The 24,294-nt window shown below is 34.8% G+C and overlaps 1 protein-coding gene across 2 annotated transcripts in view; it reads left to right on the forward strand.

The window, feature by feature from the left end:
- The window catches only part of LOC143344630 (uncharacterized), a 93,619-nt gene that overhangs the window by 32,106 nt on the left and 37,219 nt on the right, over positions 1 to 24,294 (forward strand). Inside the window, exon 1 of one of the 2 annotated variants that reach the window (XM_076770866.1) lies at positions 12,271 to 12,320. The exons of the other annotated variant lie outside the window; for it this stretch is intronic. Within the exon in view, the coding sequence (XP_076626981.1) occupies positions 12,306 to 12,320 (15 nt within the window). The 5' untranslated portion in view covers positions 12,271 to 12,305. Of the gene's footprint in view, positions 1 to 12,270; positions 12,321 to 24,294 lie in introns of those variants that run through there. 2 annotated transcript variants of the gene reach the window in all.

Consider the following 24,294-nt stretch of genomic DNA (forward strand, 5'->3'; position numbering starts at 1 on the left):
TCAAATTATTTTGGAAAAATTATTTTCGGTTGCAGGAGTCAATTACAATCATTTTTGGTGAATAGACATACACCCGAAATCCTACTTACTTTCGAGAAAAAAATTCAGTACGGGCGGAACTTTAAACGTTAATAACTTTTTAACGAAGCCTCCATCAACAAATTGGTATTCTTGATTTTCGTCTTATTTTGGCCTTTAGAATCCCTTATTAAAATTTTTCCCAGGGATGGCCGAACACCCTGTATAAACAGGAAACCGAATCTTACGAGGGAATATACACAGCAAGATATAGCATCTCTCTTCATCAGAATAAGAGATCAGTAAATGAGATTAATTTTTGTGCTTGGTTTTTAGTTGAAAACCTAACAGGATCAACAGAAAGATATTTTTTATTAATTTTCTAACGATAAAATATTGGTTGATTTTTTAAATGTTAAATATTTGTAATTTTTAGCTGTCGCCGAATGGACAAATTGTATCTGTTCGAATCCTGCTGTGACCCACTGCGTATGAAATTGCGAACGGTTCGAGATTTATGGTTCTGTTCCCAGTCTTAAGCATTCAGGGCAAGTCGTACGAATTCAATGGCTCGTGCAGTCCGTTAACTCGAGATTCTTACATATTTGAATGGTATCGCGGAGCGTGCGAACGAAAAACGATGGCCAATAAGGCAGTACCAAAATGGAGGCTCGTGGTCTGGTGGTTTATTGTTACATTTATTGAAATTCTAATTCTGCCGGGAAAGCAAAGAGCTCTAGCGTAACAGTTTACGATGAAAGCAATGACTGAAACGTATGTATTACATTTTAAAAGATTTACGTAAGAAAACGTACCGTGAAATATATTCTGTCTGGGTTCGTTCGTTTATCGCCTGATCAAAGTTCGCCTTGTCGAAGTCGGTCAGAATATTAAATGAAATTCAAGCTTAAGAAAGTACGAACAATCGAACAACGACAAACATCCCAGATACTCGATCAGTGTGTAAAATATTCTAATAGTGTTTGAATGCAAAAAAAGATATAGTTCCAAACCTAATCGAGCGTTGGCACGAACGTAGTCGCTGTTGAAGGTCGTAACTATTTCATCGAATTGCAGAGGCGTCATAATGTTCGTTTGTGAGGCAAGAACGTTGCCCTTGAACTAGATACGTATTTCAATATGTTAGTGAATCATCGATCGTAAACGTACTGTAGTATTTAGGTGCTCGTGTTACCCAACGTCGCAATTTTAGTGAAAAAAAAACAAACACTCATAATTTACACATAGTTCATAAAAGAAACTTAGTCACTTATATAGAACACAGGTGTCAAAATATCTTACCAAATTAATTATTTTGTATTAGAATCGTAATTTAAAAATCCACGTACAGTACAATAAAGAAGTTGGTGCGAAAAGGTTAACTAGAGAAATATAGCAATTTCATGCATTCCATATGATTAATACTTCGAACGTTTATTGCCAGCATCGACGCGCAGCTTTCGTCACACATTTTTCTTCGGAGTCATCAACGTTATCGTCCTCCCATACGTTACATTACTCTCTCCTAGAATTGCATTAAGTTATGCGGTGAGCAATTCGAATAATTTTTCAGCGCACGTAATATCTCTTAATCGGTTCTTTTAAAGGAAACCTGTACGCTTATTATTACCAACGTTCTTGACATAATTGCACCGTCAGCAGAATGTAGCTATATGAGAGAACTAATTGCCCTCGCTTTCTAACACGAATACGTTTTACTTTTCTTTTCCTCAGGCACGTGAACGCGTTCGCTAGGTTCTACTAATTCTTATCCGTAATTAACATTTAAACAGCGAGCGTGCACGCATCCTTCTGTCCTGAAACATTAATGAGCTCAGAGGGTATGAAAATAATCGTTCTTCTGACTTGTCCTGAAACGTAAAACTGGCGTTGTTACACGCTCAAATATTTTACTTAACGAGAAACGTGTCGGAATCGTTCTACATATATATGAATGAAATTGCAATTGCGGGGAAGAATGATTTGCAGTATTTGCACGGTGGAATATTCATAATCATTCTGAGCTATGGAAACTTAATTGTAACGCTTCTGATCCGTAATTTTAATATGACTTTATTGTATAAATAATAGAGTATTATATTAACACTAGATTTATTAGTGTTGATTATATGTATACCTATTTTTCTGGAACTGAGCCAATTTGACTCATACAACAAAATTGAAGTTTTTTGTAAAAAAGAAACAGTTTTAAATCAATTTAAATGAATTCATTATTAAAAATTTCATTGAAAAAAATTTTTTACATACAGGGTATTCGGCCACCTCTGGGAAAAATTTTAATAGAGGATTCTAGAGGCCAAAATAAGACGAAAATCAAAAATACCAATTTGTTGATGGAGGCTTCGTTAAAAAGTTATTAACAATTAAATTCAAAAATTTCAAATCGTTCTGGAAAAATTATTTTCGGTTGTGGGGGTCAATTACAATCATTTTTGATGAATACACATACTTCCGAAATCCTACCCACTTTCGAGAAAAAAATTCGAGTAAGTGCTGAAAGTTTAGGGTGAAAAAAAGGACTTTCAAATCGTCTTGGAAAAATTATTTTTAGTTGCAAGGGTCAATTGCAAGCATTTTTGGTCAACAGATATACCCCCGAAATCCTTCTCAGTTTCGAGAAAAAAATTCCTTACCGAAAATGTAATTTCTGGCCAGAAATGTCTGCTCGAATTTTCATACGAATCTTTAAAACGTCATAACTTCTGAACGAATTGGACGATTTTAATGTTCAAAAAAGTAAACTACGCGTATTTTGGTGGAGAACATGTACAAATCGCAAAAATATTCGAAAAGTTGGTCCTTGACACCGTAAAATGAGAAAAACCCAATAAAAATGGTCCAATTTTCAAACAGCCATAACTCCTACAATAGTGAATATATTTCACTGAAACTTTTTTCTGAAGTAGAGCTCATGGATACCTACAAAAAAGTATTAGACAACTTTTCTGTACAGCGTCAAACAAAATTATTAAAAATAAAAAACGAATTTTTAAGGAAAATCGACAGGGGGGTGCCTAAATTTTTCGACGAAAAAAAAAATTTTTAATTAATTCTAAAAAAATTATTTTCGATTACGGGGGTCAATTACAAGCATTTTTGGTGAATAGACATATCCCCGAAATCCAACCCACTTTCTAAAAAAAAATTCGAGAATGTGTGAAATTTTTCGACGGAAAAAAAAAATTTCAAATCGTTTTGGAAAAATTATTTTCGGTTGCAGGGGTCAATTACAATCATTTTCGGTGAATAGACGTACCCCCAAAATCCTGCGCATTTTCGAGAAAAAAAATTCAGTACGGTCGGAATTTTAAACGTTAATAACTGTTTAACGAAGCCTTCATCAACAAATTGGTATTCTTTATTTTCGTCTTATTTTGGTCTCCAGAATCTCCCATTAAAATTTTTCCCAGGGGTGGCCGAACACCCTGTATAAACTCCGTTTTTGAAATACTTTTTCCCCAAACATTTTTATTACATTTAGCACAAAGACTTTTACATTTATTTCTCTTGCATGATGCTTGAACTTGATAATTCTTCCGTGCGTAATTTGAAATACCTTTTACAAATAAATATCGAAATTACCTTGGTGGACAAAATTTTTGTAGCAAAAAGTTGATTTTATGAAATTATATTATTTCGCTAAAAATGCTCTGTTCACACGCGATGTATAAAACGGAATAATGAAAAAGGTGGGTAAATAAGACACTTTTTGACCCCAGCTAACTAATAAATTGACAAGATTGAACACGAATGTTTACGCGTAATTGGTGTTAAAATTCTGATTCTTTATGTAGGCCAGAAACTTCATTTGCAAAGCAATTAACTGTTAAATCATTTTATGAGTCAAATTGGCTCACAACCGTAAAAATAGATATACCACATTCGACAATACGAAATTAGGGGATAAGTCGAGGAAAGGAATTCATATTTATGTATAATTCATTACGGAATTAAAAACCAACATATATTCTTAAAAAATAATATTCAAGTTTTTTACATATATAGCAACAAAATTCGAAATTAGTCAAATTGGCTCAGTCCGTAAATCTAGTGTTAATTATAAATACGATTATAACAATTTCAAAGTATAAACTAGTTTTTCCACGCTCAGATAGTTTTAAAGAAAACTGATATTATACGGTTCATAACATAATTAATACTCTATAATTTTATGCAATCAAGTGTATAAAATAATTATACAAGAAAGTCGCTGCTTTTTATTCTTCAGCAATATATTGCGAGGACGTTGATAACAGTTGCCTTTAAATAATACCAGTTGAAGGTTGTACGTGTAATTGTTATTATTGTAGCGCGAATAATTGTATTTAACTTGCAACAGAAACGTGTATGGAGTAGGCTTTTCGCGGTCAGGTTGTTGTTTTGAAACACGTTGCGCCGCCTCCATCGCTGGCCGCGGCGCATCGTGCTCGTCCAAGCGACGCGTGCGGAACGACTTGAAGAGATCAGGAAGGGTGCATCCAAAGGACGTCAAGCTGCACGTCGATGTCTGGCGCAGACGTAATGCTACGCGTGTATCCGGAGAACAGAATGCACGTGGCACGTGCGCTAAGTATCGCGACTTTCGCGGCATGCGCCGCGGACCGTGGTCCGAAGCGGAAGAAACAACACGTGCCTTATATGGCCACTTCGCGTGAAAACATACTTCGGTCTAACGTTTCGAATTTTTATCAATTTTCAACACCCAGTCACGTAGACATAGCTAGCTCGAACTAATATACCGATATTTTGAAAGATACAGAAATACACTCCCGTCCATAAGTCACCGGACACTTACTCGTTTTCAGCAAAAAAATGATTAAAACACAGATACAACTCTCTAGCTTGATTTTATTGTTAATCTTGTAATATTTAGGTATTTTACGATAATTTCGGTACGTAAAAATAGAAATAAATATTAGTTATTTAAATAAACGTTTAAAAAAGGAACTGCATACGTAAACACTTATTTCGTTAGGTTTCCATGTTGAGATATATTGTTCGCTTTGGACATTCAAACCATCAGAGGACTATGTATATTTAGAACATTATAAAGGGTTTATAAACACTGTAAGAGGAGTTCTAGACTAAACAGAGATAAGCATGGAGCTGCGAAGGCGAAATCGCTGTTTCTTCTTCATTTCAAGTTTGACAGTGCAAGTGATCAGTATGAGCAGTTTTAGAAAAGAATTATCCGTTCAAAAGCGTTCGAGTATTATTACTTTTGCTAAAGAAGGCTATTCTGTGCGGGAAATTGCGATAAAAACTAAAATTCCGAAATCAACAGTGCATGATACAGTGAAAAAGTTAATAGATACTAATACTATTGAATATAAAAAACGAACTGGACAGCCCAGAAAATCAACAGAAAATGAAGACCGCTACATATAAACGTTAAGTAAACGAAACAGGAGGATGAAATTATTGAGGATCTATCGTTGTGACAGATTTATCTCAATCGCTTACATGCAGAAAGAAAAAAATAATTTGTTGAAAACGGTATGAGAAGGTATAAGACATGGAGGCGACAAAATACTTGGAAAACTTTCTTCGAGGTCAGGGTTGTCGCACTACTAACTACAAACGGAGAAAAAACCTGGCTATACAGGGTGTTCGGCCACCCCTGGGAAAAATCAAGAATATCAATTTTTTGATGGATGCTTCGTTAAAAAGTTATTAACAATTAAATTCAAAATTTCAAATCGTTCTGGAAAAAGTATTTTCGGGTGTGGGGGTTAATTACAAACATTTTTGGTGAATAGACGTATCCCAAAATCCTACGCACTTTCGAGAAAAAAATTCCTTACCGAAAATCTAATTAGGTGCCTGAATTTTTCAACAAGAAAAAAAAATTTCAAATCATACTAAAAAAATTATATTTAGTTACAGGGGCAAATTACAAGTATTTTTGGTCATTACTCATACCCCTGAAATCTTGCCCATTTTCGAGAAAAAAATTCGAGAAGGTGTGAAATTTTTCAACGGAGAAAAAAAATTCCAAATCGTTTTGGAAAAATTATTTTTGGTTGCGTGGGTTAATTACAAACATTTTTGGTGAATAGACGTATCCCAAAATCCTACGCACTTTCGAGAAAAAAATTCCTTACCGAAAATCTAATTAGATGCCTGAATTTTTCAACAAGAAAAAAAAATTTCAAATCATACTAAAAAAATTATATTTAGTTACAGGGGCAAATTACAAGTATTTTTGGTCATTACTCATACCCCTGAAATCTTGCCCATTTTCGAGAAAAAAATTCGAGAAGGTGTGAAATTTTTCGACGGAGAAAAAAAATTCCAAATCGTTTTGGAAAAATTATTTTTGGTTGCGTGGGTCAATTACAATCATTTTTGGTCATTATACATACCCTCAAAATTCCACGTACTTTCGAGAAAAAAATTCCTTACCGAAAATCTAATTAGATGCCTGAATTTTTCAACAAGAAAAAAAAATTTCAAATCATACTAAAAAAATTATATTTAGTTACAGGGGCAAATTACAAGTATTTTTGGTCATTACTCATACCCCTGAAATCTTGCCCATTTTCGAGAAAAAAATTCGAGAAGGTGTGAAATTTTTCGACGGAGAAAAAAAATTCCAAATCGTTTTGGAAAAATTATTTTTGGTTGCGTGGGTCAATTACAATCATTTTTGGTCATTATACATACCCTCAAAATTCCACGTACTTTCGAGAAAAAAATTCCTTACCGAAAATCTAATTAGATGCCTGAATTTTTCAACAAGAAAAAAAAATTTCAAATCATACTAAAAAAATTATATTTAGTTACAGGGGCAAATTACAAGTATTTTTGGTCATTACTCATACCCCTGAAATCTTGCCCATTTTTGAGAAAAAAATTCGAGAAGGTGTGAAATTTTTCGACGGAGAAAAAAAATTCCAAATCGTTTTGGAAAAATTATTTTTGGTTGCGTGGGTCAATTACAATCATTTTTGGTCATTATACATACCCTCAAAATTCCACGTACTTTCGAGAAAAAAATTCCTTACTGAAAATCTAATTAAATGCCTGAATTTTTCGACAAGAAAAAAAAATTTCAAATCGTTCTGGAAAAATTATTTTCGGTTGCAGGAGTCAATTACTATCATTTTTTGTGAATAGACATACCCCCAAAATCCTACCCACTTTCTAAAAAAAAATTCGAGAATGTGTGAAATTTTTCGACGGAGAAAGAAAATTCCAAATCGTTTTGGAAAAATTATTTTTGGTTGCGTGGGTCAATTACAATCATTTTTGGTGAATAGACATACCCCTGAAATCTTGCGCATTTTCGAGAAAAAAATTCAATACGGCAAAACTTTAAATGTTAATAACTTTTTAACGAAGTCTCCATCAAGAAATTGGTTTTCTTGATTTTCGTCTTATTTTGGCCTCTAGAATCCCCCATTAAAATTTTTCCCAGGGGTAGCCGAACACCCTGTATAAGCGTCGCCAAATGGTCGGCAAACCTATGGGTTTTAGGACCTGACCTGGACCGACGTCGAGCAGAGAAAAATCGCGATTTGGAGATACAAAATATATTTATTCTCAACAGAAATCAACAAAAATTGCGGCAGAAGTTAACAAAGATCGAGAGGATCCAATTGGTACAACAGTTAAGCGACGACTTCTGCAAGCAGGGCTTCGCGGATGTGTTGCAGTTAAAAAACCGTTATTAAATACTCAAAATAAGAAAAAAAAACTGCAGTGGGTAAAATTATATAAAGATTACACTGCTGAAGATTGGGAAAAGGTGTTGTGGACCGATGAGTCGAAATTTGAGGTTTTGGTACAAAACGACGAATCCATGTGCGTAAGAAACAAACTGAAAAATTAATTCCCGATTGTATTGTATCAACCGTTAAGCATGGGGGTCAGTCTGTGATGGTATGGGATTGTTTTGGGACAAATCAAACTGGTGATTTAGTGCAAATCGAGGGAATTTTAAAGAAAGAACAGAATTTGCAAATTTTACATGACCATGCAGTGCCGTCTGGTAAACGCTTAATAGGACGAAACTTTATATTTATGCAGGACAATGATCCCAAACACACCGCAAAAATTTGTACAAATTATTTAAAAGACCTAGAAAATAATTATGAATTGAAAATTATGGTATGGCTTCCGCAATCACCCGATCTTAATTCAATAAAGAAATTATGGGAAGAAATAGACAGAAACGTACGCAAAGTGTGTCCAAAATCAAAAAAGCATTTATGGGAACTATTACAAAAAAGTTGGGCAATAATAAATTCAGAAAAATTAAAAAAGTTACTCGACAGGATGCCGTGACTAGTCCAAGCAGTGATAGTCGTACGCGGCGGATATATTGACGAAAAGAAAATATAAGATATTTAACATTTCTCCACTACTTCTTTATCGTAAAATAACTTAACATTACAAAATCAACAATAAAATCAAGCCAGAGAATTGTATCCATGTGTTATTAATTATTTTGCTGAAAACGAGTAAGTGTCCGGTGACTTATGGACGGGAGTGTATGTAAAAACATATAGGCTAACTGAATATAAATGTACAATACAATTGTGTAGTAACTAGAAATAATCACTGTTGGTAGTCAACTATATCTATGGCTGTGTTACGCGATGGAAATGTGCCATTTGGAAATTATACGAACTCGAGTGACAACAGCTCTGAACAAAGGTGCCAATATTTCCGATAGATTTCAATTTATTAACGAACGATTGGATAACAGAATCCGACGTATCGTTTGCAACGATTGAATTTAGAGACACAAAGGCCCGAAGGTCTGCTTTTTATAGTACTGAAAGGTCTTCTATTTTTATAGTTTTAGAAGCATTATCCGAATGTCCACGATCTCCTTGAACTTAACCCTCAATTAATATGGCGAGATATTTTGACATACCAATGTATTTATTTTATTTATAATTACTCTCTATTATTTTGTGCAATCAGGCACATAAAATAGAACCAGTTAGCTGCTTTTTATTTTTCATTAGTATCATACAACTATCAGATAAACCGAAAAAGAGTCAAACGTTAAAATTGTTCGACGAGAGTTGTTTTAAAAAAGTACATAAATATCGTTTGTGATCTTGAAATAAGTCTCGATCAGTCGTCGGAATATCCACCGTTGGGTATAATTGCCGGCTCGAAATTCAAGATAAGTACAATTCAATCCGTTGACGATGGAAATATTGCATCCGATTAAGATAGCACGGGATTAAAGTTAAAGTTGCGTCGGAATTAAAATTAAACGACCTATTACGCGGATAACGCGATATTAACTAAATCTCCTATTGCGTTCGGAGTAATGAAGAAAACGGGCGCGTGATTGTAAAATGCATTAAATTTATGATACTTTCGGTAAAAGTTGCCGAGGTAACGAGCGTTTCTGGTGCGGTTTCTTTTGTACGTAGTTCGTAACGCCATCGTTTCTTTGGTAATTGCTTTCCTGGTAAAAAAAAAAAATTTCTATGTATCCCCCGGTCGAGAAGTAAATGTAATGGAACGATTCCATCGGGCTAATTATATCTAAAAGTCGACGGGCAGAGTGAAGTAATTTTACATTCTTTGTGAAAGCGAGTCACCGCGTAGTCGGCGATAATGTTGTTTTGTCTTTGTCTACCTGTCCCCTTGCGAACCGGGCAATTATTAATAATTACGGCTATAATATAATTTCTTCGCTGTGACGTTTCACGGTATTACGGATCGATGATCCCGAACGATCGAAACTTGCGTTACTTCTAACGATCGACGATACTTGTAAGTGTCGTTCTTGAACGCTAAACAAGGGTGCCCCAATGTTTGCATAGCCTTTTCTCTTACGCTATTCAAAATGGTTTTAAAACACATTTTACATAAACGAGACAATATATATTAGAACTGTAGGGTTATGGGTTGTATAATTAAAATACTTCAATATTTAATCGTATGAATATATTATTATAAGCTTGAAGATCCGATTTGTAAACTGTACGATTCACCCGTTGAAGGAAGGCGAGTGTGAAAAGCAGTTCGCCTTGGCAATGAACTGTTATCCTTGTATAATAGACACCATGAGTTCGTTGAACCCATGGTCAAATAAATGAAAATATATACAAAGAACAGTTCTTTCAGCAGGTATATTTATGTACGAAATTGCGTACAGTGCCAATATTTGGGACGACTGCATAATGTACGCAAAGCATGTGGGAGAAATTGCTTAATTAATATCCTGGTCGCAGCTCGAAGGAAAGATGATACGCACGGACTGTCCCTAACAGAGCATTACCGCGGTATGCACATTCCATTATGCACTTTTTCACGCTCGTATACGCGGTCTTTGTATCACTTTGTTGCAGCGTAATAAATTCCGCGCGGCGATGGCGCCGCCTTTCAAACGAGACGCCTCGCGATAATGAGCCTTAATAGAATTTAAACGTACGGGGCGAATCGTTTCGTGTCGCGCTAGGACGAAATTCCAACCGGTGAAGGAATTGATAGCGGTGTCGTGAAAAGTATAGTCGATACGTAAACCTAGATGCACAGTGGAAGCCTTCATTAACCGAACTAATATGTGCCGATAAGGCAGTTTCCGGATAATGGAAACGTTCGATCTTCCGACGTTGATCGTTAATGCGGCTCGGATGAAGCAACGAGTACGTCGATTTCGGACTGTAATACACTCCGGGACAAAGAGATAGCACACTATAAAATTAATGTAATTTTTATTTATTTAACATTACAACCAAGGTTTTGTTTTTATACATTCTTGCAAAATACCTCTATAAACATACACAAATTAAATTGAATTGAATTTTACCAGTCTATATAATTTTATTTAAAAAAAAAGAACTTTTAAGGAAATATAGTGGGACAAAATGATAGCACATTTAACTTAAAATTATGTGTAACAATAAATCAACGAATGATATTTAATGCTTAATATCTTGTGGCTCCTCCTTTACATTTAATAACAGCCATCATTCTCTTTGACAAAGATTTATAGAGTTTTTTAATAGTTTTTTGCTTTATTTGCTCCCACTCATCTTGAATACGTTTCTGTAATTCGGTAATATTTCCAAATTGTCTGTCATTTTCATATACAGCTCGGGCAAGATTTCCCCAACAATTTTCAATAATGTTAAGGTCGGGTGACCTTGCTAGCCAATCCAAAACGTGAATTTTTTCTCGAGGAAAGTACTCTTTTACTACTTTTGCAGTGTGTACTGCGATATTATCCTGTTAAAAAATAATCTTCTCTCCAGCACTTCTGGTGGTGTACGTGTTTATTTGTTCCTTAATCATTTCCCAATACACTTTGCTATTCATTTTTCTTGTTATGATTTCCATTTTACCATAGTACCCGATACCGCACCAAATAATCACATCACCACCTCCCATTTGCCGACGACTCAAAAACTGTTCCTCTTTTTGCATATCATGAAAATAGTAACCCAGACCATCAGGTCCATCTAAGTTGAACCTCTTTTCATCTGTAAATATTATTCTTCGCCATTTCTTTCGCATACGAATATTCTTTTCCGCAAAGTGTAATCGATTCATCTTATGTTGCACAGTTAATCAAGACTTTTTCTTCAATTTTCTTCGTGTTATGTATTTGCATTTTTGTAAAACACGTCTCACATTCTTTATATTAGTGTCTACGCCAACACTTTAAGCAATTTGCCTTGCAGTCATCTTAGAATTTGATGCTGCTTTTAGTATTGCACGTCGTTCCCGGGCATTTAGACTTTGCGGAAGTCCAGAACTCTTCTTTTTACCATAGTTTTCCGGATTTTTCAAGAAATTCATTATTACTTTTCGACTTCTATTCATAATTTTTGCTATTTTTGTCACTGACTATTGTTCTTCTTTCAATTTTATTATAGTGTCCATTTCACACGCGTTCGATCTCTTTCCACGACCCATTTTTGATAATATTTCGCCTCTTTTGAACAAATATACAACACGAAATAATATCACGGACTTTATTAACTATGTTCCGAGGTTGATGTTCGCAATTTGCGAGCTTCAGTGTAACTGGAAAGCGTAGATTTACTACATGTGCTATCATTTTGTCCCGCTTGCGAACAGTAATATTTACATTTGTTGTGTTAGAATCCTATCGAAGTATATGTTGTGGACGATATTTCGTAAATTGTATACACAGACATGCTCTGAATTATCAGTAAAAGAAAATATCTATTTTAATCAGTTTTTAACACAAAATATGGGAAAATGTAAGGTATGCTATCTTTTTGTCCCAGAGTATATGATATTGTGGTGGAACGAGTTTCTTGAAAATGCTGGCGTATATGGTACGTGTGTTGAACGATTTCAAAAATAAGACCCTTTTGTTAACAACTTTGTGATAAACAACGAGCAATGGCTAACATATTTTGAAAGTTAATTAGGAAAGTGTCCTCCGCAACGTACGTCAAGGTCACGGTAATTGGAGTTTCCTTTATACGGTATAATTACCAAAACTTTGTTGTCAATAACATTGTAACAAACAACGAGTGACGTCCAAAACCTTTTGAAGGTTAATTAGGAAAATGTCCTCTATAATATGAAGGTCACAATCATTGGAGCTACTTCCCCTATACTGCATGACTACCCAATGGTTTTATAATTTATAAATATCCTAAGATTTTGAACTCGATGGTAAAATCATTCTTAAATTAGAATCCATCAATTTTTAGATCCAAATCTTTAAAAATATTTCTATAATGATCTAAGGATACTTTAATCTTTTGAGAGACAGTGTATCTATAGTACTGTTTGCACTTAATAATAATAATATATATGTATACACGTCGCTCACAGACATCCAGGGCCGTTCCTGACGGGGGTGCAAAAATGTTGAATATTTTCAGAATATCGAATACTGCATATCAAATTCTTACCTTCGTAATATTATATTAACAAGGGCGATGTTATTTTTGCACCTGGGCGACCAATAACGCAGGAACGTCCCTGGTGACATCATAATTACCAAGTGGGCGGACGACGTCCACGTAAAGATACAGTACGACCGTGCTCGGTTCTAGTCCAAATAGGCGGTCATTTTCCTTTGTTTGCGTCGCGATTCTATCTGTTTGAGGCTCGAATTAAGGAGCCCCGACGCAAAGTTACGTTTCGCGGGAATCGGCGAGACTCTAAACCGTCGCTGTACGGTTCGTTATTAGTCCACGCTCGTGGTGTTCGCGTCCACGTCTATTTGACTCGGCGCATCGCAGCCCCGGGTAATTTTTACGCGATGTTAACGCAACAATTGTAGCCGAGCCTATCGTGCACGTTCGATCTAATGGACAGCCGCAGGGGCCATCCACGGAGACGGTCCGTAGAACTCGAGTTCTCCTCTCGTTCCGTCAGTTCTGTTCCTTCCCTTCCACGGCGTGATGTTTGTCCATTGTCTTGCTCGTTCGCAACAATGGCGATACGTTGCAGTACGCGGGCGATGAAAAAGGCCCTACCTGTTATCGTAACTCTTGAATTTAATGGCCGCTACTTTGATTCGTAACCGGCGACAACATTTGCGTCCTTCGAGCGATACCTCGTTTCCGTTATCTTTGCTTTATGTTCGCGATGGCCTTTTGCGCCGCTACCGTTTCGATTTTTTATTTCGTCGTTGATGTTATTTTTGTACGGTCTTCGAATAGATAATTTGGTCCAACAAGAGAAGGTCACGAACTGTACGCTTTCGATTTTAATGTCCTTTTGCAGAACGATAGTAGAGAGGTCCCTGTTGGTATATATAAAATATTAAATGTAGATATTCGATACTTTTTAAGATATAGATAATTAAAATGGAACAATTATAAGTTTGCTTTATAGAGGCCCATCGACTATTCATAGGATGATTGTATAAGTTAATATTATTAATTCAGATCATGAGTTTTTGTGTATATTATGAAATAGTTTTCGAATCGATAATTTGGTCCAACAAGAGGTCACGAACTGTACGACTTCGATTTTAATGTCCTTTTGCAGAACGATAGTAGAGAGGTCCCTGTTGGTATATATAAAATATTAAATGTAGATATTCGATACTTTTTAAGATATAGATAATTAAAATGGAACAATTATAAGTTTGCTTTGTAGAGACCCATCGACTATACGCAGGATGTCTCGTATAATTTAATATTATTAATTCAGATCATGAGTTTTTGTGTATACTATGCGATAGTTTTCGAATCGATAATTTGGTTCAACAGGAAAAAGTCACGAACTGTACACCTTTGATTTCAATGTCCTTTTGTAGAACGATAGTAGAGAGGTCCCTGTTGGTGTATATAAAATATTAAGTGTAGATACTCGATACATTTTAAGATATAAATAATTAAAATGGAACAATTTAGCTGTGTAGAATCCCATCGACTATACGCAGGATGTCTCGTATAATTTAATATTAATTAAGTTTATGAGTTTTTGTATATATTATGTGATAGATTTATTTGCAATCTACATTTATTTTAAAAAATTTTTGTCGTGTTATATAAGGGGCAAATAAGAAAGGTGGTCCAAAGGCTTCAAGTACTAGTCCTCTTTATTATACTCTGAGAGCAAACAAGTAGGGTCTGGAGATTGATTGCCAGCCTAGCGACTTATCGTGGACTAACAGTACCTCCGATATAATCTCGATTCGAACGATCTGTCGATTAAAAAGCGCGGACAAACTGTTAAAGGATTCTTCGAAGGACGCGCGATAGCATCGATAAGAAGAGGGAATGGAATGTTTCGCTTATACCGAGACTAGACGTGTGAGCATACGTGTCGAATCTATAATAGACTCGAGCGATGTGGCTCGAGGGCTACCCTGCGCCCTTTTTACTCGTTCGTCGTCCCTTGCGATCCGCGGTTTCGCGCTTCTTGCGTCCCACGATCCAGTGCTATATCGAGTTTTCATCTCCCCGAGCATTATTGAAATTCTATTACCATGCGTGCTTCCTGTTTTCTTGCACGATCAATTATTCCCTGCTTGCGTAACTCAACGAAAACTGCAACGATCTACGAGCATCGCATTTTTCCGTTACCGGCCTTTGATCTTCGAAACGAATTTCTGTACGTAGCCAACCGATAGTAGCGCACGGTTAATAGGTTCATTACGTGGTTAAAATTGTGAGGTCGGCCATGTTGTTCGGGAAAACATGGATACACGCTCTCCGGTCGTAAGTTACGACCATGCATGCTATGAAAATGAAGCAATTCGGCGGCAAAATGTGTAGGGTAACTGTAATCGATCGGGGGATAATAAAACATCCCCATAGAAATTGATCGAAACGATTACCGGTTGATCTTTTCACAATTTCATTCCCACGTTCGGTTGAAATAAATAGAAGCAATTCTATTTAGAAAGATATTCTAACTAGGGGACCTTACAGTCGTGAACACTGCTTTTGAAAGGATAGCAGATGCAAGCCATAATATATGCCTAGTATCAAAAAACCCTAATAAGGTTCTTTAAAATGGGTCTTCGTTTTCGAAAATTTCAAATCGTCCTGGAAAAATTATTTTTAGCTAAGGGGATCAATTACAATCATTTTTGGTGAATAGACATACCTACAAAATCCTACGCATTTTCGAGAAAAAAATTCGAATGGGTGCTAGAATTTTTCGGTGAAATTAAAATATTTCAAATTGTTCTGGAAAAAATATTTTCAGTTGCAAGGGTCAATTACAAACATTTTTGGTCATCAGACATACCCTCGAATTCCAACGCATTTTCGAGAAAAAAATTCGAGTATGAACGGAAATTTTTGGGCGAAAAAAAGAAATTTCAAATAGTTCTGGAAAAATTAGTTTTGGTTGCGGAGGTCAATTATAATAATTTTTGGTCAATAGACATACCCTCGAAACCCTACACACTTTCAAGAAAAAAATTTTTGACTGAAAATATAATACAGGGTGTTCAGCCAACCCTGGGAAAAATTTTAATGGGGGATTCTAGAGGCCAAAATAAGATGAAAATCAAGAATACCAATTTGTCGATGGAGGCTTCGTTAAAAAGTTATTAACGTTTAAAGTTCCGCCCGTACTGAATTTTTTTCTTGAAAATGCGCAAGATTTTGGAGATATGTCTATTTACGAAAACTGATTGTAATTGACCTCCGCAACCGAAAATAATTTTTTTAGAACGATTTGAAATTGTTTTTTTCCTTCGAAAAATGTAACACCTTGTCGAATTTTTTTCTAAAAAGTGGGTAGGATTTCGGGGGTATGTCTCTTCATCAAAAACGATTGCAATTGACCCCCGCAACCGAAAATAATGTTTTTAGAATGATTTGAAATTTTTTTTTTTTCGTCGAAAAATTTAGGCACCTAATTAGATTTTCGGTAAGGAATTTTTTTCTCGAAATTGGGTAGGATTTCGGAAGTATGTGTAATGACAAAAAATGATTGCAATTGGCCCCCGCAATCGAAAATAATTTTTCTGGAACGATTTGTAAAATTCTTTTTTTGCCGAAAAATTGCAGCACCTACGCGATTTTTTTTTTTGAAAGTGGATAGGATTTCGAGGGTATGTGTATTCACCAAAAATGATTATAATTGACCCCCGTAACTGAAAATAATTTTTCCAGAACGATTTGAAATTTTTGAATTTAATTGTTAATAACTTTTTAACGAAACCTCCATCAACAAATTGGTATTCTTGATTTTCGTCTTATTTTAGCCTCTAGAATCCCCCATTAAAATTTTTCCCAGGGGTGGTCGAACACCCTGTATATGGTCACAAAAATTACCCTGAAATTTCATGCGAATATTTAAAACGTCATAACTTCTGAACGGATTGATGGATTTTAATGTTTCAAAATGCAAACGACGCGTACTTTAGTGGAGAATATGTAGAAATTCAAAAAATATTCGAAAAGTTGTTCCTTGACTGCGTAAAGTGAGAAAAACCACGTAAAAATGGTCCAATTTTCAAACCGTCATCACTCCTGTAATAGTGAATATATTTCAATGAAACCTTTTTCTGAAGTACGGCTCATGGGTACCTACGAAAAAGTATTAAACAACTTTTTTGTAGAGCGTCAAACAAATTTATTAGAAATAAAAACTAAATTTTTAAGAAAAATCGACAGGGGATAGGCGGCTGAAATTTTTCAGCGAAAAAAACAATTTCAAATCGTTCTAAAAAAATTATTTTCGGTTGCGGAGGTCAATTACAATCAGTTTTCGTAAATAGACATATCTCCAAAATCTTGCGCATTTTCAAGAAAAAAATTCAGTACGGGCGGAACTTTAAACGTTAATAACTTTTTAACGAAACCTCCATCAACAAATTGGTATTCTTGATTTTCGTCTTATTTTAGCCTCTAGAATCCCCCATTAAAATTTTTCCCAGGGGTGGTCGAACACCCTGTATATGGTCACAAAAATTACCCTGAAATTTCATGCGAATATTTAAAACGTCATAACTTCTGAACGGATTGATGGATTTTAATGTTTCAAAATGCAAACGACGCGTACTTTAGTGGAGAATATGTAGAAATTCAAAAAATATTCGAAAAGTTGTTCCTTGACTGCGTAAAGTGAGAAAAACCACGTAAAAATGGTCCAATTTTCAAACCGTCATCACTCCTGTAATAGTGAATATATTTCAATGAAACCTTTTTCTGAAGTACGGCTCATGGGTACCTACGAAAAAGTATTAAACAACTTTTTTGTAGAGCGTCAAACAAATTTATTAGAAATAAAAACTAAATTTTTAAGAAAAATCGACAGGGGATAGGCGGCTGAAATTTTTCAGCGAAAAAAACAATTTCAAATCGTTCTAAAAAAATTATTTTCGGTTGCGGAGGTCAATTACAATCAGTTTTCGTAAATAGACATATCTCCAAAATCTTGCGCATTTTCAAGAAAAAAATTCAGTACGGGCGGAACTTTAAACGTTAATAACTTTTTAACGAAACCTCCATCAACAAATTGGTATTCTTGATTTTCGTCTTATTTTAGCCTCTAGAATCCCCCATTAAAATTTTTCCCAGGGGTGGTCGAACACCCTGTATATGGTCACAAAAATTACCCTGAAATTTCATGCGAATATTTAAAACGTCATAACTTCTGAACGGATTGATGGATTTTAATGTTTCAAAATGCAAACGACGCGTACTTTAGTGGAGAATATGTAGAAATTCAAAAAATATTCGAAAAGTTGTTCCTTGACTGCGTAAAGTGAGAAAAACCACGTAAAAATGGTCCAATTTTCAAACCGTCATCACTCCTGTAATAGTGAATATATTTCAATGAAACCTTTTTCTGAAGTACGGCTCATGGGTACCTACGAAAAAGTATTAAACAACTTTTTTGTAGAGCGTCAAACAAATTTATTAGAAATAAAAACTAAATTTTTAAGAAAAATCGACAGGGGATAGGCGGCTGAAATTTTTCAGCGAAAAAAACAATTTCAAATCGTTCTAAAAAAATTATTTTTAGCTGAGGGGATCAATTACAATCATTTTTGGTGAATAGACATACCTAAAAAATCCTACGCATTTTCGAGAAAAAAATTCGAATGGGTGCTAGAATTTTTCGGTGAAATTAAAATATTTCAAATTGTTCTGGAAAAAATATTTTCAGTTGCAAGGGTCAATTAAAAACATTTTTGGTCAACAGACATACCCTCGAATTCCTACGCATTTTCGAGAAAAAAATTCGAGTATGAACTGAAATGTTTTGGCGAAAGAAAGAAATTTCAAATAGTTCTGGAAAAATTATTTTTGGTTGCGGAGGTCAATTTTAATCATTTTTGGTCAATAGACATACCCTCGAAACCCTACACACTTTTGAGAAAAAAATTTTTGATTGAAAATATAATATATGGTCACAAAAATTACCCTGAAATTTCATGCGAATATTTAAAACGTCATAACTTCTCAACGGATTGAAGGATTTTAATGTTTCAAAATGCAAACGACGCGTACTTTAGTGGAGAATATGTAGAAATTCCAAAAATATTCGAAAAGTTGTTCCTTGACTCCGTAAAGTGAGAAAAACCACGTAAAAATGGTCCAATTTTCAAACCGTCATCACTCCTGTAATAGTGAATATATTTCAATGAAACCTTTTTCTGAAGTACGGCTCATGGGTACCTACGAAAAAGTATTAAACAACTTTTTTGTAGAGCGTCAAACAAATTTATTAGAAATAAAAACTAAATTTTTAAGAAAAATCGACAGGGGATAGGCGGCTGAAATTTTTCAGCGAAAAAAACAATTTCAAATCGTTCTAAAAAAATTATTTTTAGCTGAGGGGATCAATTACAATCATTTTTGGTGAATAGACATACCTAAAAAATCCTACGCATTTTCCAGAAAAAAATTCAAATAGGTGGACAAATTTTTCGACAAAATTAAAAAATTTTAAATGGTTCTGGAAAAATTATTTTCGGTTGCAGGGGTCAATTACAAATTTTTTTCGGTAACTAGATAAACCTCCGAAATCCTACGTAGTTTCGTGAAAAAAATTCGAGTAGGCTTCGGACTTAATCAAATCTCGTTCTGAAAAATAAAAGTAATTCTTTTATGTCGTGCATACCAAACTTCAAATCAAAATATCTCGGAAATGAGGGCCCATTTTTAAGAACCCTATTAGAATTTTTTGATACTAGGTAAATACTAAAACTTGCACCTGTTATCTTTTTAAAAGCAATTTCCACGACTGCAAGGTCCACTTTTGAGTAGTTCTGCTGGCAGCACTTAAGGTTTTCTTTAAGCAAGAGCCAAGCGTTAATTCCGCGGTGCCAGGGATCTCGTCTTCCCGTCTTCTCGCGTATTCGTTCCGCGGATCCGACGTGAAACAGCTTTCCACCAACGTGTACGTGTTATTACGATTACATTACCGCCGGCCACGACACGCTTCCTGGTTCCTTCTGACATAAAGGTAAAGCTTACGTAAGCGCGCCGGTTATGCCTATCTTAAATTCCTAGGTCGTTGTTGGCGCTGTACGTGTTCCAGTCGTTGATGTCGAGCCATCGGGGCCAGCTCTCGCGACCCAAAGCAGTCTCGCGAACGGATTTCGGGTTGCTCGAGAAATCTCCATTCGATCGGGTAAGATTTCCAACGAGATCGCCTCCATGATTTCTAATTCGATCCTTTCTATGCCGGGGAAATCCGACCGGTAAAAAATCCCATCCATATTTCTCTTTTCTTACGTCTCCATCGGATCGTTTCGCGAGTGTTTTTCTTTCCGTAAATTGTTTTCGAGGAAAGTATGCACGGGGAATATTAATCATCCCGAGTTGCTTCTTGCGTGACTTCTTCTTACCCGTTGAATTAATACGTTCACCGTGGTGGCTTCTTTTCGTGGAGTCTCATAGTTAATGGCACCGTGATTACTCCCGGTATTTAACTGTCCTATCTGGTGATACGGAAACAATAAGAGCAAGAATGTTCAGTCTATAAACTGGAGTAGAACTTCCAGTGTACAGGGTGATCCACGTAACTGAATCGACTTAATTTTTTCTGGTACCAATGGTCCATTAAAAATGCGTTTTGTTTAGTGCGATATGATTTGGGGAGTAGACTATATTTTTATTTCAACGCGGTTTTCGTTTAAATAGGAAAAAATACAAATAGTAAATATTCTAATTTAGTGTACTCCCCCTAAACCATGTTATATTAGACAAGAAACATTTTAAATAGCCTATTAGTAACAGAATAAATTAATCTGATCAAGTTACATGGTTCACCCTTATTCTTTTCAACATTCAAACATTATTTCTTAATAGTAAAATTTAGTAGGAATAATAATGATATCGTAATGAAGGTGTTTAATATCTTCCTAAAAGAAAATCAATTGTTATTATATTGTAATTATAATAATTACGAAAGTCAAGGGATTTTTTCACTTTTGTTTGTGACTTTATAATAAATATTTCTATAAAACTTCCCATCAGTTGATTTTCAGTATGCAAAAAGGGGTTTGTTTCCCCCATTTTTCAGTGTTAGAATATTATTTATTCCAGCTTCGATATTCGTCCCATCCGTTCGAGCTTCGAATGAGAAGGTAATCGCACGAGTATTAAAGCCTGATTTGCATTAAAGGTATTTTAAGTGGATCGTACCGACACGGAATTGATCTATTTGATAGCGAATACGTGACTGTATGAACTCCTCGCATCGAACAGCAATAATACCAACGTGATCTTAAAGCGAGAGGGCTGCTCTTCGTGATCGAGATAAATCGTTGATACGCCATGATGAAAGTGCGTTCTTAAAAATCGCGGTTATCTCTAGATTAGCGATAGTGGGAGATGGGAAAAACTTTGTTCGAACAATAGACAACCAAAACGAATAAATAATAATATTGTCAGTGAGTAGACGTTTTAGTTTTATCCGAACGAGTCTGCGACTCATTGTGAAACTTTGCAGACAATGAAACATTTCTTCTTCGATCGGCACTTTCGCTCGATAATGAAACAATAATAAAACTAAGATTTGCATTTCTTATCTCGAGCAAGAAAATTGTATATTCTGGAGTGGTCAAGAAATTCAGTTTTATTTGCGACTCATCGTGAAACTTTACGTAGAATAAAACGTTTCCTCTTCGATTCGCTGCTTTCACGCATTAGTGGTAAGCAAAAATTTACGTTGATTTGCAAAAAAGTTCACGTCTCGCGCGAGCATTAACTCAATTCTAGAGCAGAAGCCGAAACTAACTGTCGCTCCATATTCGTTCGTTGCGAAAACTGGGGCCCCACCTATATTTTTATGCCCGATCGTATGCTTCATTACTCGCATTCCGCTCTGATTCTTCCTCATTATCATATTGTCGCAATTCCATCAGCCATCCGTGATGATTTAACTTCAAATCATCGACGAATCGCGTCTTAGAACATATTTGATAAATGCACGAAGCAATTTTCAGTGTCGCGCGTTTCACATAATATTTGGGTCGATGGTAAATTAATAGTCGTTGCACGAGGCAAATTATCTTCAATTTTCATTACTTTCCCTAGCAATGGTGCCGTCGTGGTATCGTTATATTATTATCTTTTGAAAATTAGGTCAATATCATCAAGAATCAATTATTAAGAATAATGGACGAATTTTTAAAATACAGGGTATTCGGCCACTCCTGTGAAAAATTTTAATAGGAGATTCTAGAGGCCAAAATAAGACGAAAATCAAGAATACCAATTTGTTGATGGAGGCTTCGTTAAAAAGTTATTAACAAAATTAAATTAAAAAATTTCAAATCATTCTGAAAAAATTATTTTTGGTTGCGGGGTTCAATTACAATCATTTTTTATCATTACACATACCTCTGAAATCCTAACCACTTTCAAGAAAAAAATTCGTGTAGGTATTGACATTTTTAGACGGAATTAAAAAATTTCAAATCATACCAAAAAAATTATTCTTGGCTGCATGAGTCAATTACAAGCATTTTTGGTGATTAGACATATCCTGAAATCCTACGTACTTTCGAGAAAATAATTCTTTATCGAAAATATAACTTCCGCCCGTACTGAATTTTTTTTTCGAAAATTGCGCAAGATTTCAGGGGTATATCTATTCACCAAAAATGCTTATAATTGACCCCTGTAACTACATACCATTTTTTTAGTATGATTTGAAATTTTTTAATTTCATCTAAAAATTTCAGTACCTACTCGAATTTTTTTCTCGAAAGTGGGTAGGATTTCAGGGATATGTGTACACACCAAAAATGATTGAAATTGACCCCCACAACCGAAAATAATTTTTCCAAAACTATTTGAAATTTTTTTTTTCCGTCGAAAAATTTCCCCCCTCAAATTTTTTTCTAGAAAGTGGGTAGGATTTCGGGGGTATGTCTATTCACCAAAAATGATTCTAATTGACCCCCACAACCGATAATAATTTTTCCAAAACGATTTGAAATTTTCTTTTTTCGTCGAAAAATTCAGGCACCTAATTAGATTTTCGGTAAGGAATTTTTTTCTCGAAAATGCGTAGGATTTCGAGGATATGTGTAATGACCAAAAACGATTGTAATTAGACCCCGCAACCGAAAATAATTTTTTTAGAACGATTTGAAAAATTTTTTGTTGTCGAAAAATTTCAACACCTACCCGATTTTTTTTCTCGAAAGTGGATAGGATTCGGTGGTATGTGTATTCACCAAAAATGGTTGTAATTGACCCCTACAACCAAAAATAATTTTTCTAGTACGATTTGAAATTTTTGAATTTAATTGTTAATAACTTTTTAACGATGCCTCCATCAACAAATTGGTATTCTTGATTTTCGTCTTATTGTAGCCTTTAGAATCCCTCATTAAAATTTTTCCCAGGGATGACTGAACACCCTGTATAAAAAGTACATTAGAAATAAGTTTTCAATATTTTTCTGCTTATTTATTTATGTGAATTAACACTTATCTTTACTGCTGATATCATATCGGATGGTCTTATGAATAAAAGAAAATAAGATAATATGTTACTCAAAGATTGAAGTATTATGCTTGGAACTCCAAACAATGAAACTTTCTTCTCTTGTTATCTTGATTGTCACATTATTGACTTTTTAATGAATAATATTGTTGGGGCACGACGAATGTCTTAGCAGAAACAGCGCTATTTCCTTACAAGGAAAGTCTGCGTGTCTCGTCGTTCCAATTAGCACGAAGTAGGTGATTTTTAATGAACAAGTTCACGGCTTGAAATTCTTTGAGTAAAACTGTTTTAGTTTCACTTTTTTTTCCACTTATTCAAGGATTGCGTTAGGTAAGGGATTGAGCAACTGGAAATTATTTGCTGGATTGTTTCTGATCACAAATCAGTAATAATTGACAGATTTTGAAACAACGTACTCGGTAATGCATGTTTTAGATGTATTCAATTAAAATATTGCACGTTTTAATTTCTTTTCTCTTTGTTACAAAATATCCACTAATATATTCCTAAAACTCAATTACGAAATAATGAATTTGTTTGTTAAATGCTTATTTACATACTTCAACGTTCTCGACTAATTAGATTACGTTTGCAAATTATTTGCAAATAATATGCTTCAAATTAGTATATCGAGTAAGTTGTGTTAGAGATTTAATCTGTTATGAAATTAAACGAACGAAAATGGTCGATTATACGGGTATTAAATTCTTTGGATTTTTCAGTTTATTCAAATTGTATTCCATAAATTATATTTCGTACAAACATGTGGGGGTTTTCAAACGAGCTATACTCATGTTAAATATGCCTTTTCTTAAATTCCACTTTTTCTAACATATATTTACTTCCAAATTATAGACAGGAGGTTACATAAATACTGGATAGAAAGGCAAATAGAATTTATAGTAGG

Source organism: Colletes latitarsis, chromosome 8 (genome assembly GCF_051014445.1).
Source record: "Colletes latitarsis isolate SP2378_abdomen chromosome 8, iyColLati1, whole genome shotgun sequence".
Lineage (NCBI taxonomy): Eukaryota > Metazoa > Arthropoda > Insecta > Hymenoptera > Colletidae > Colletes > Colletes latitarsis.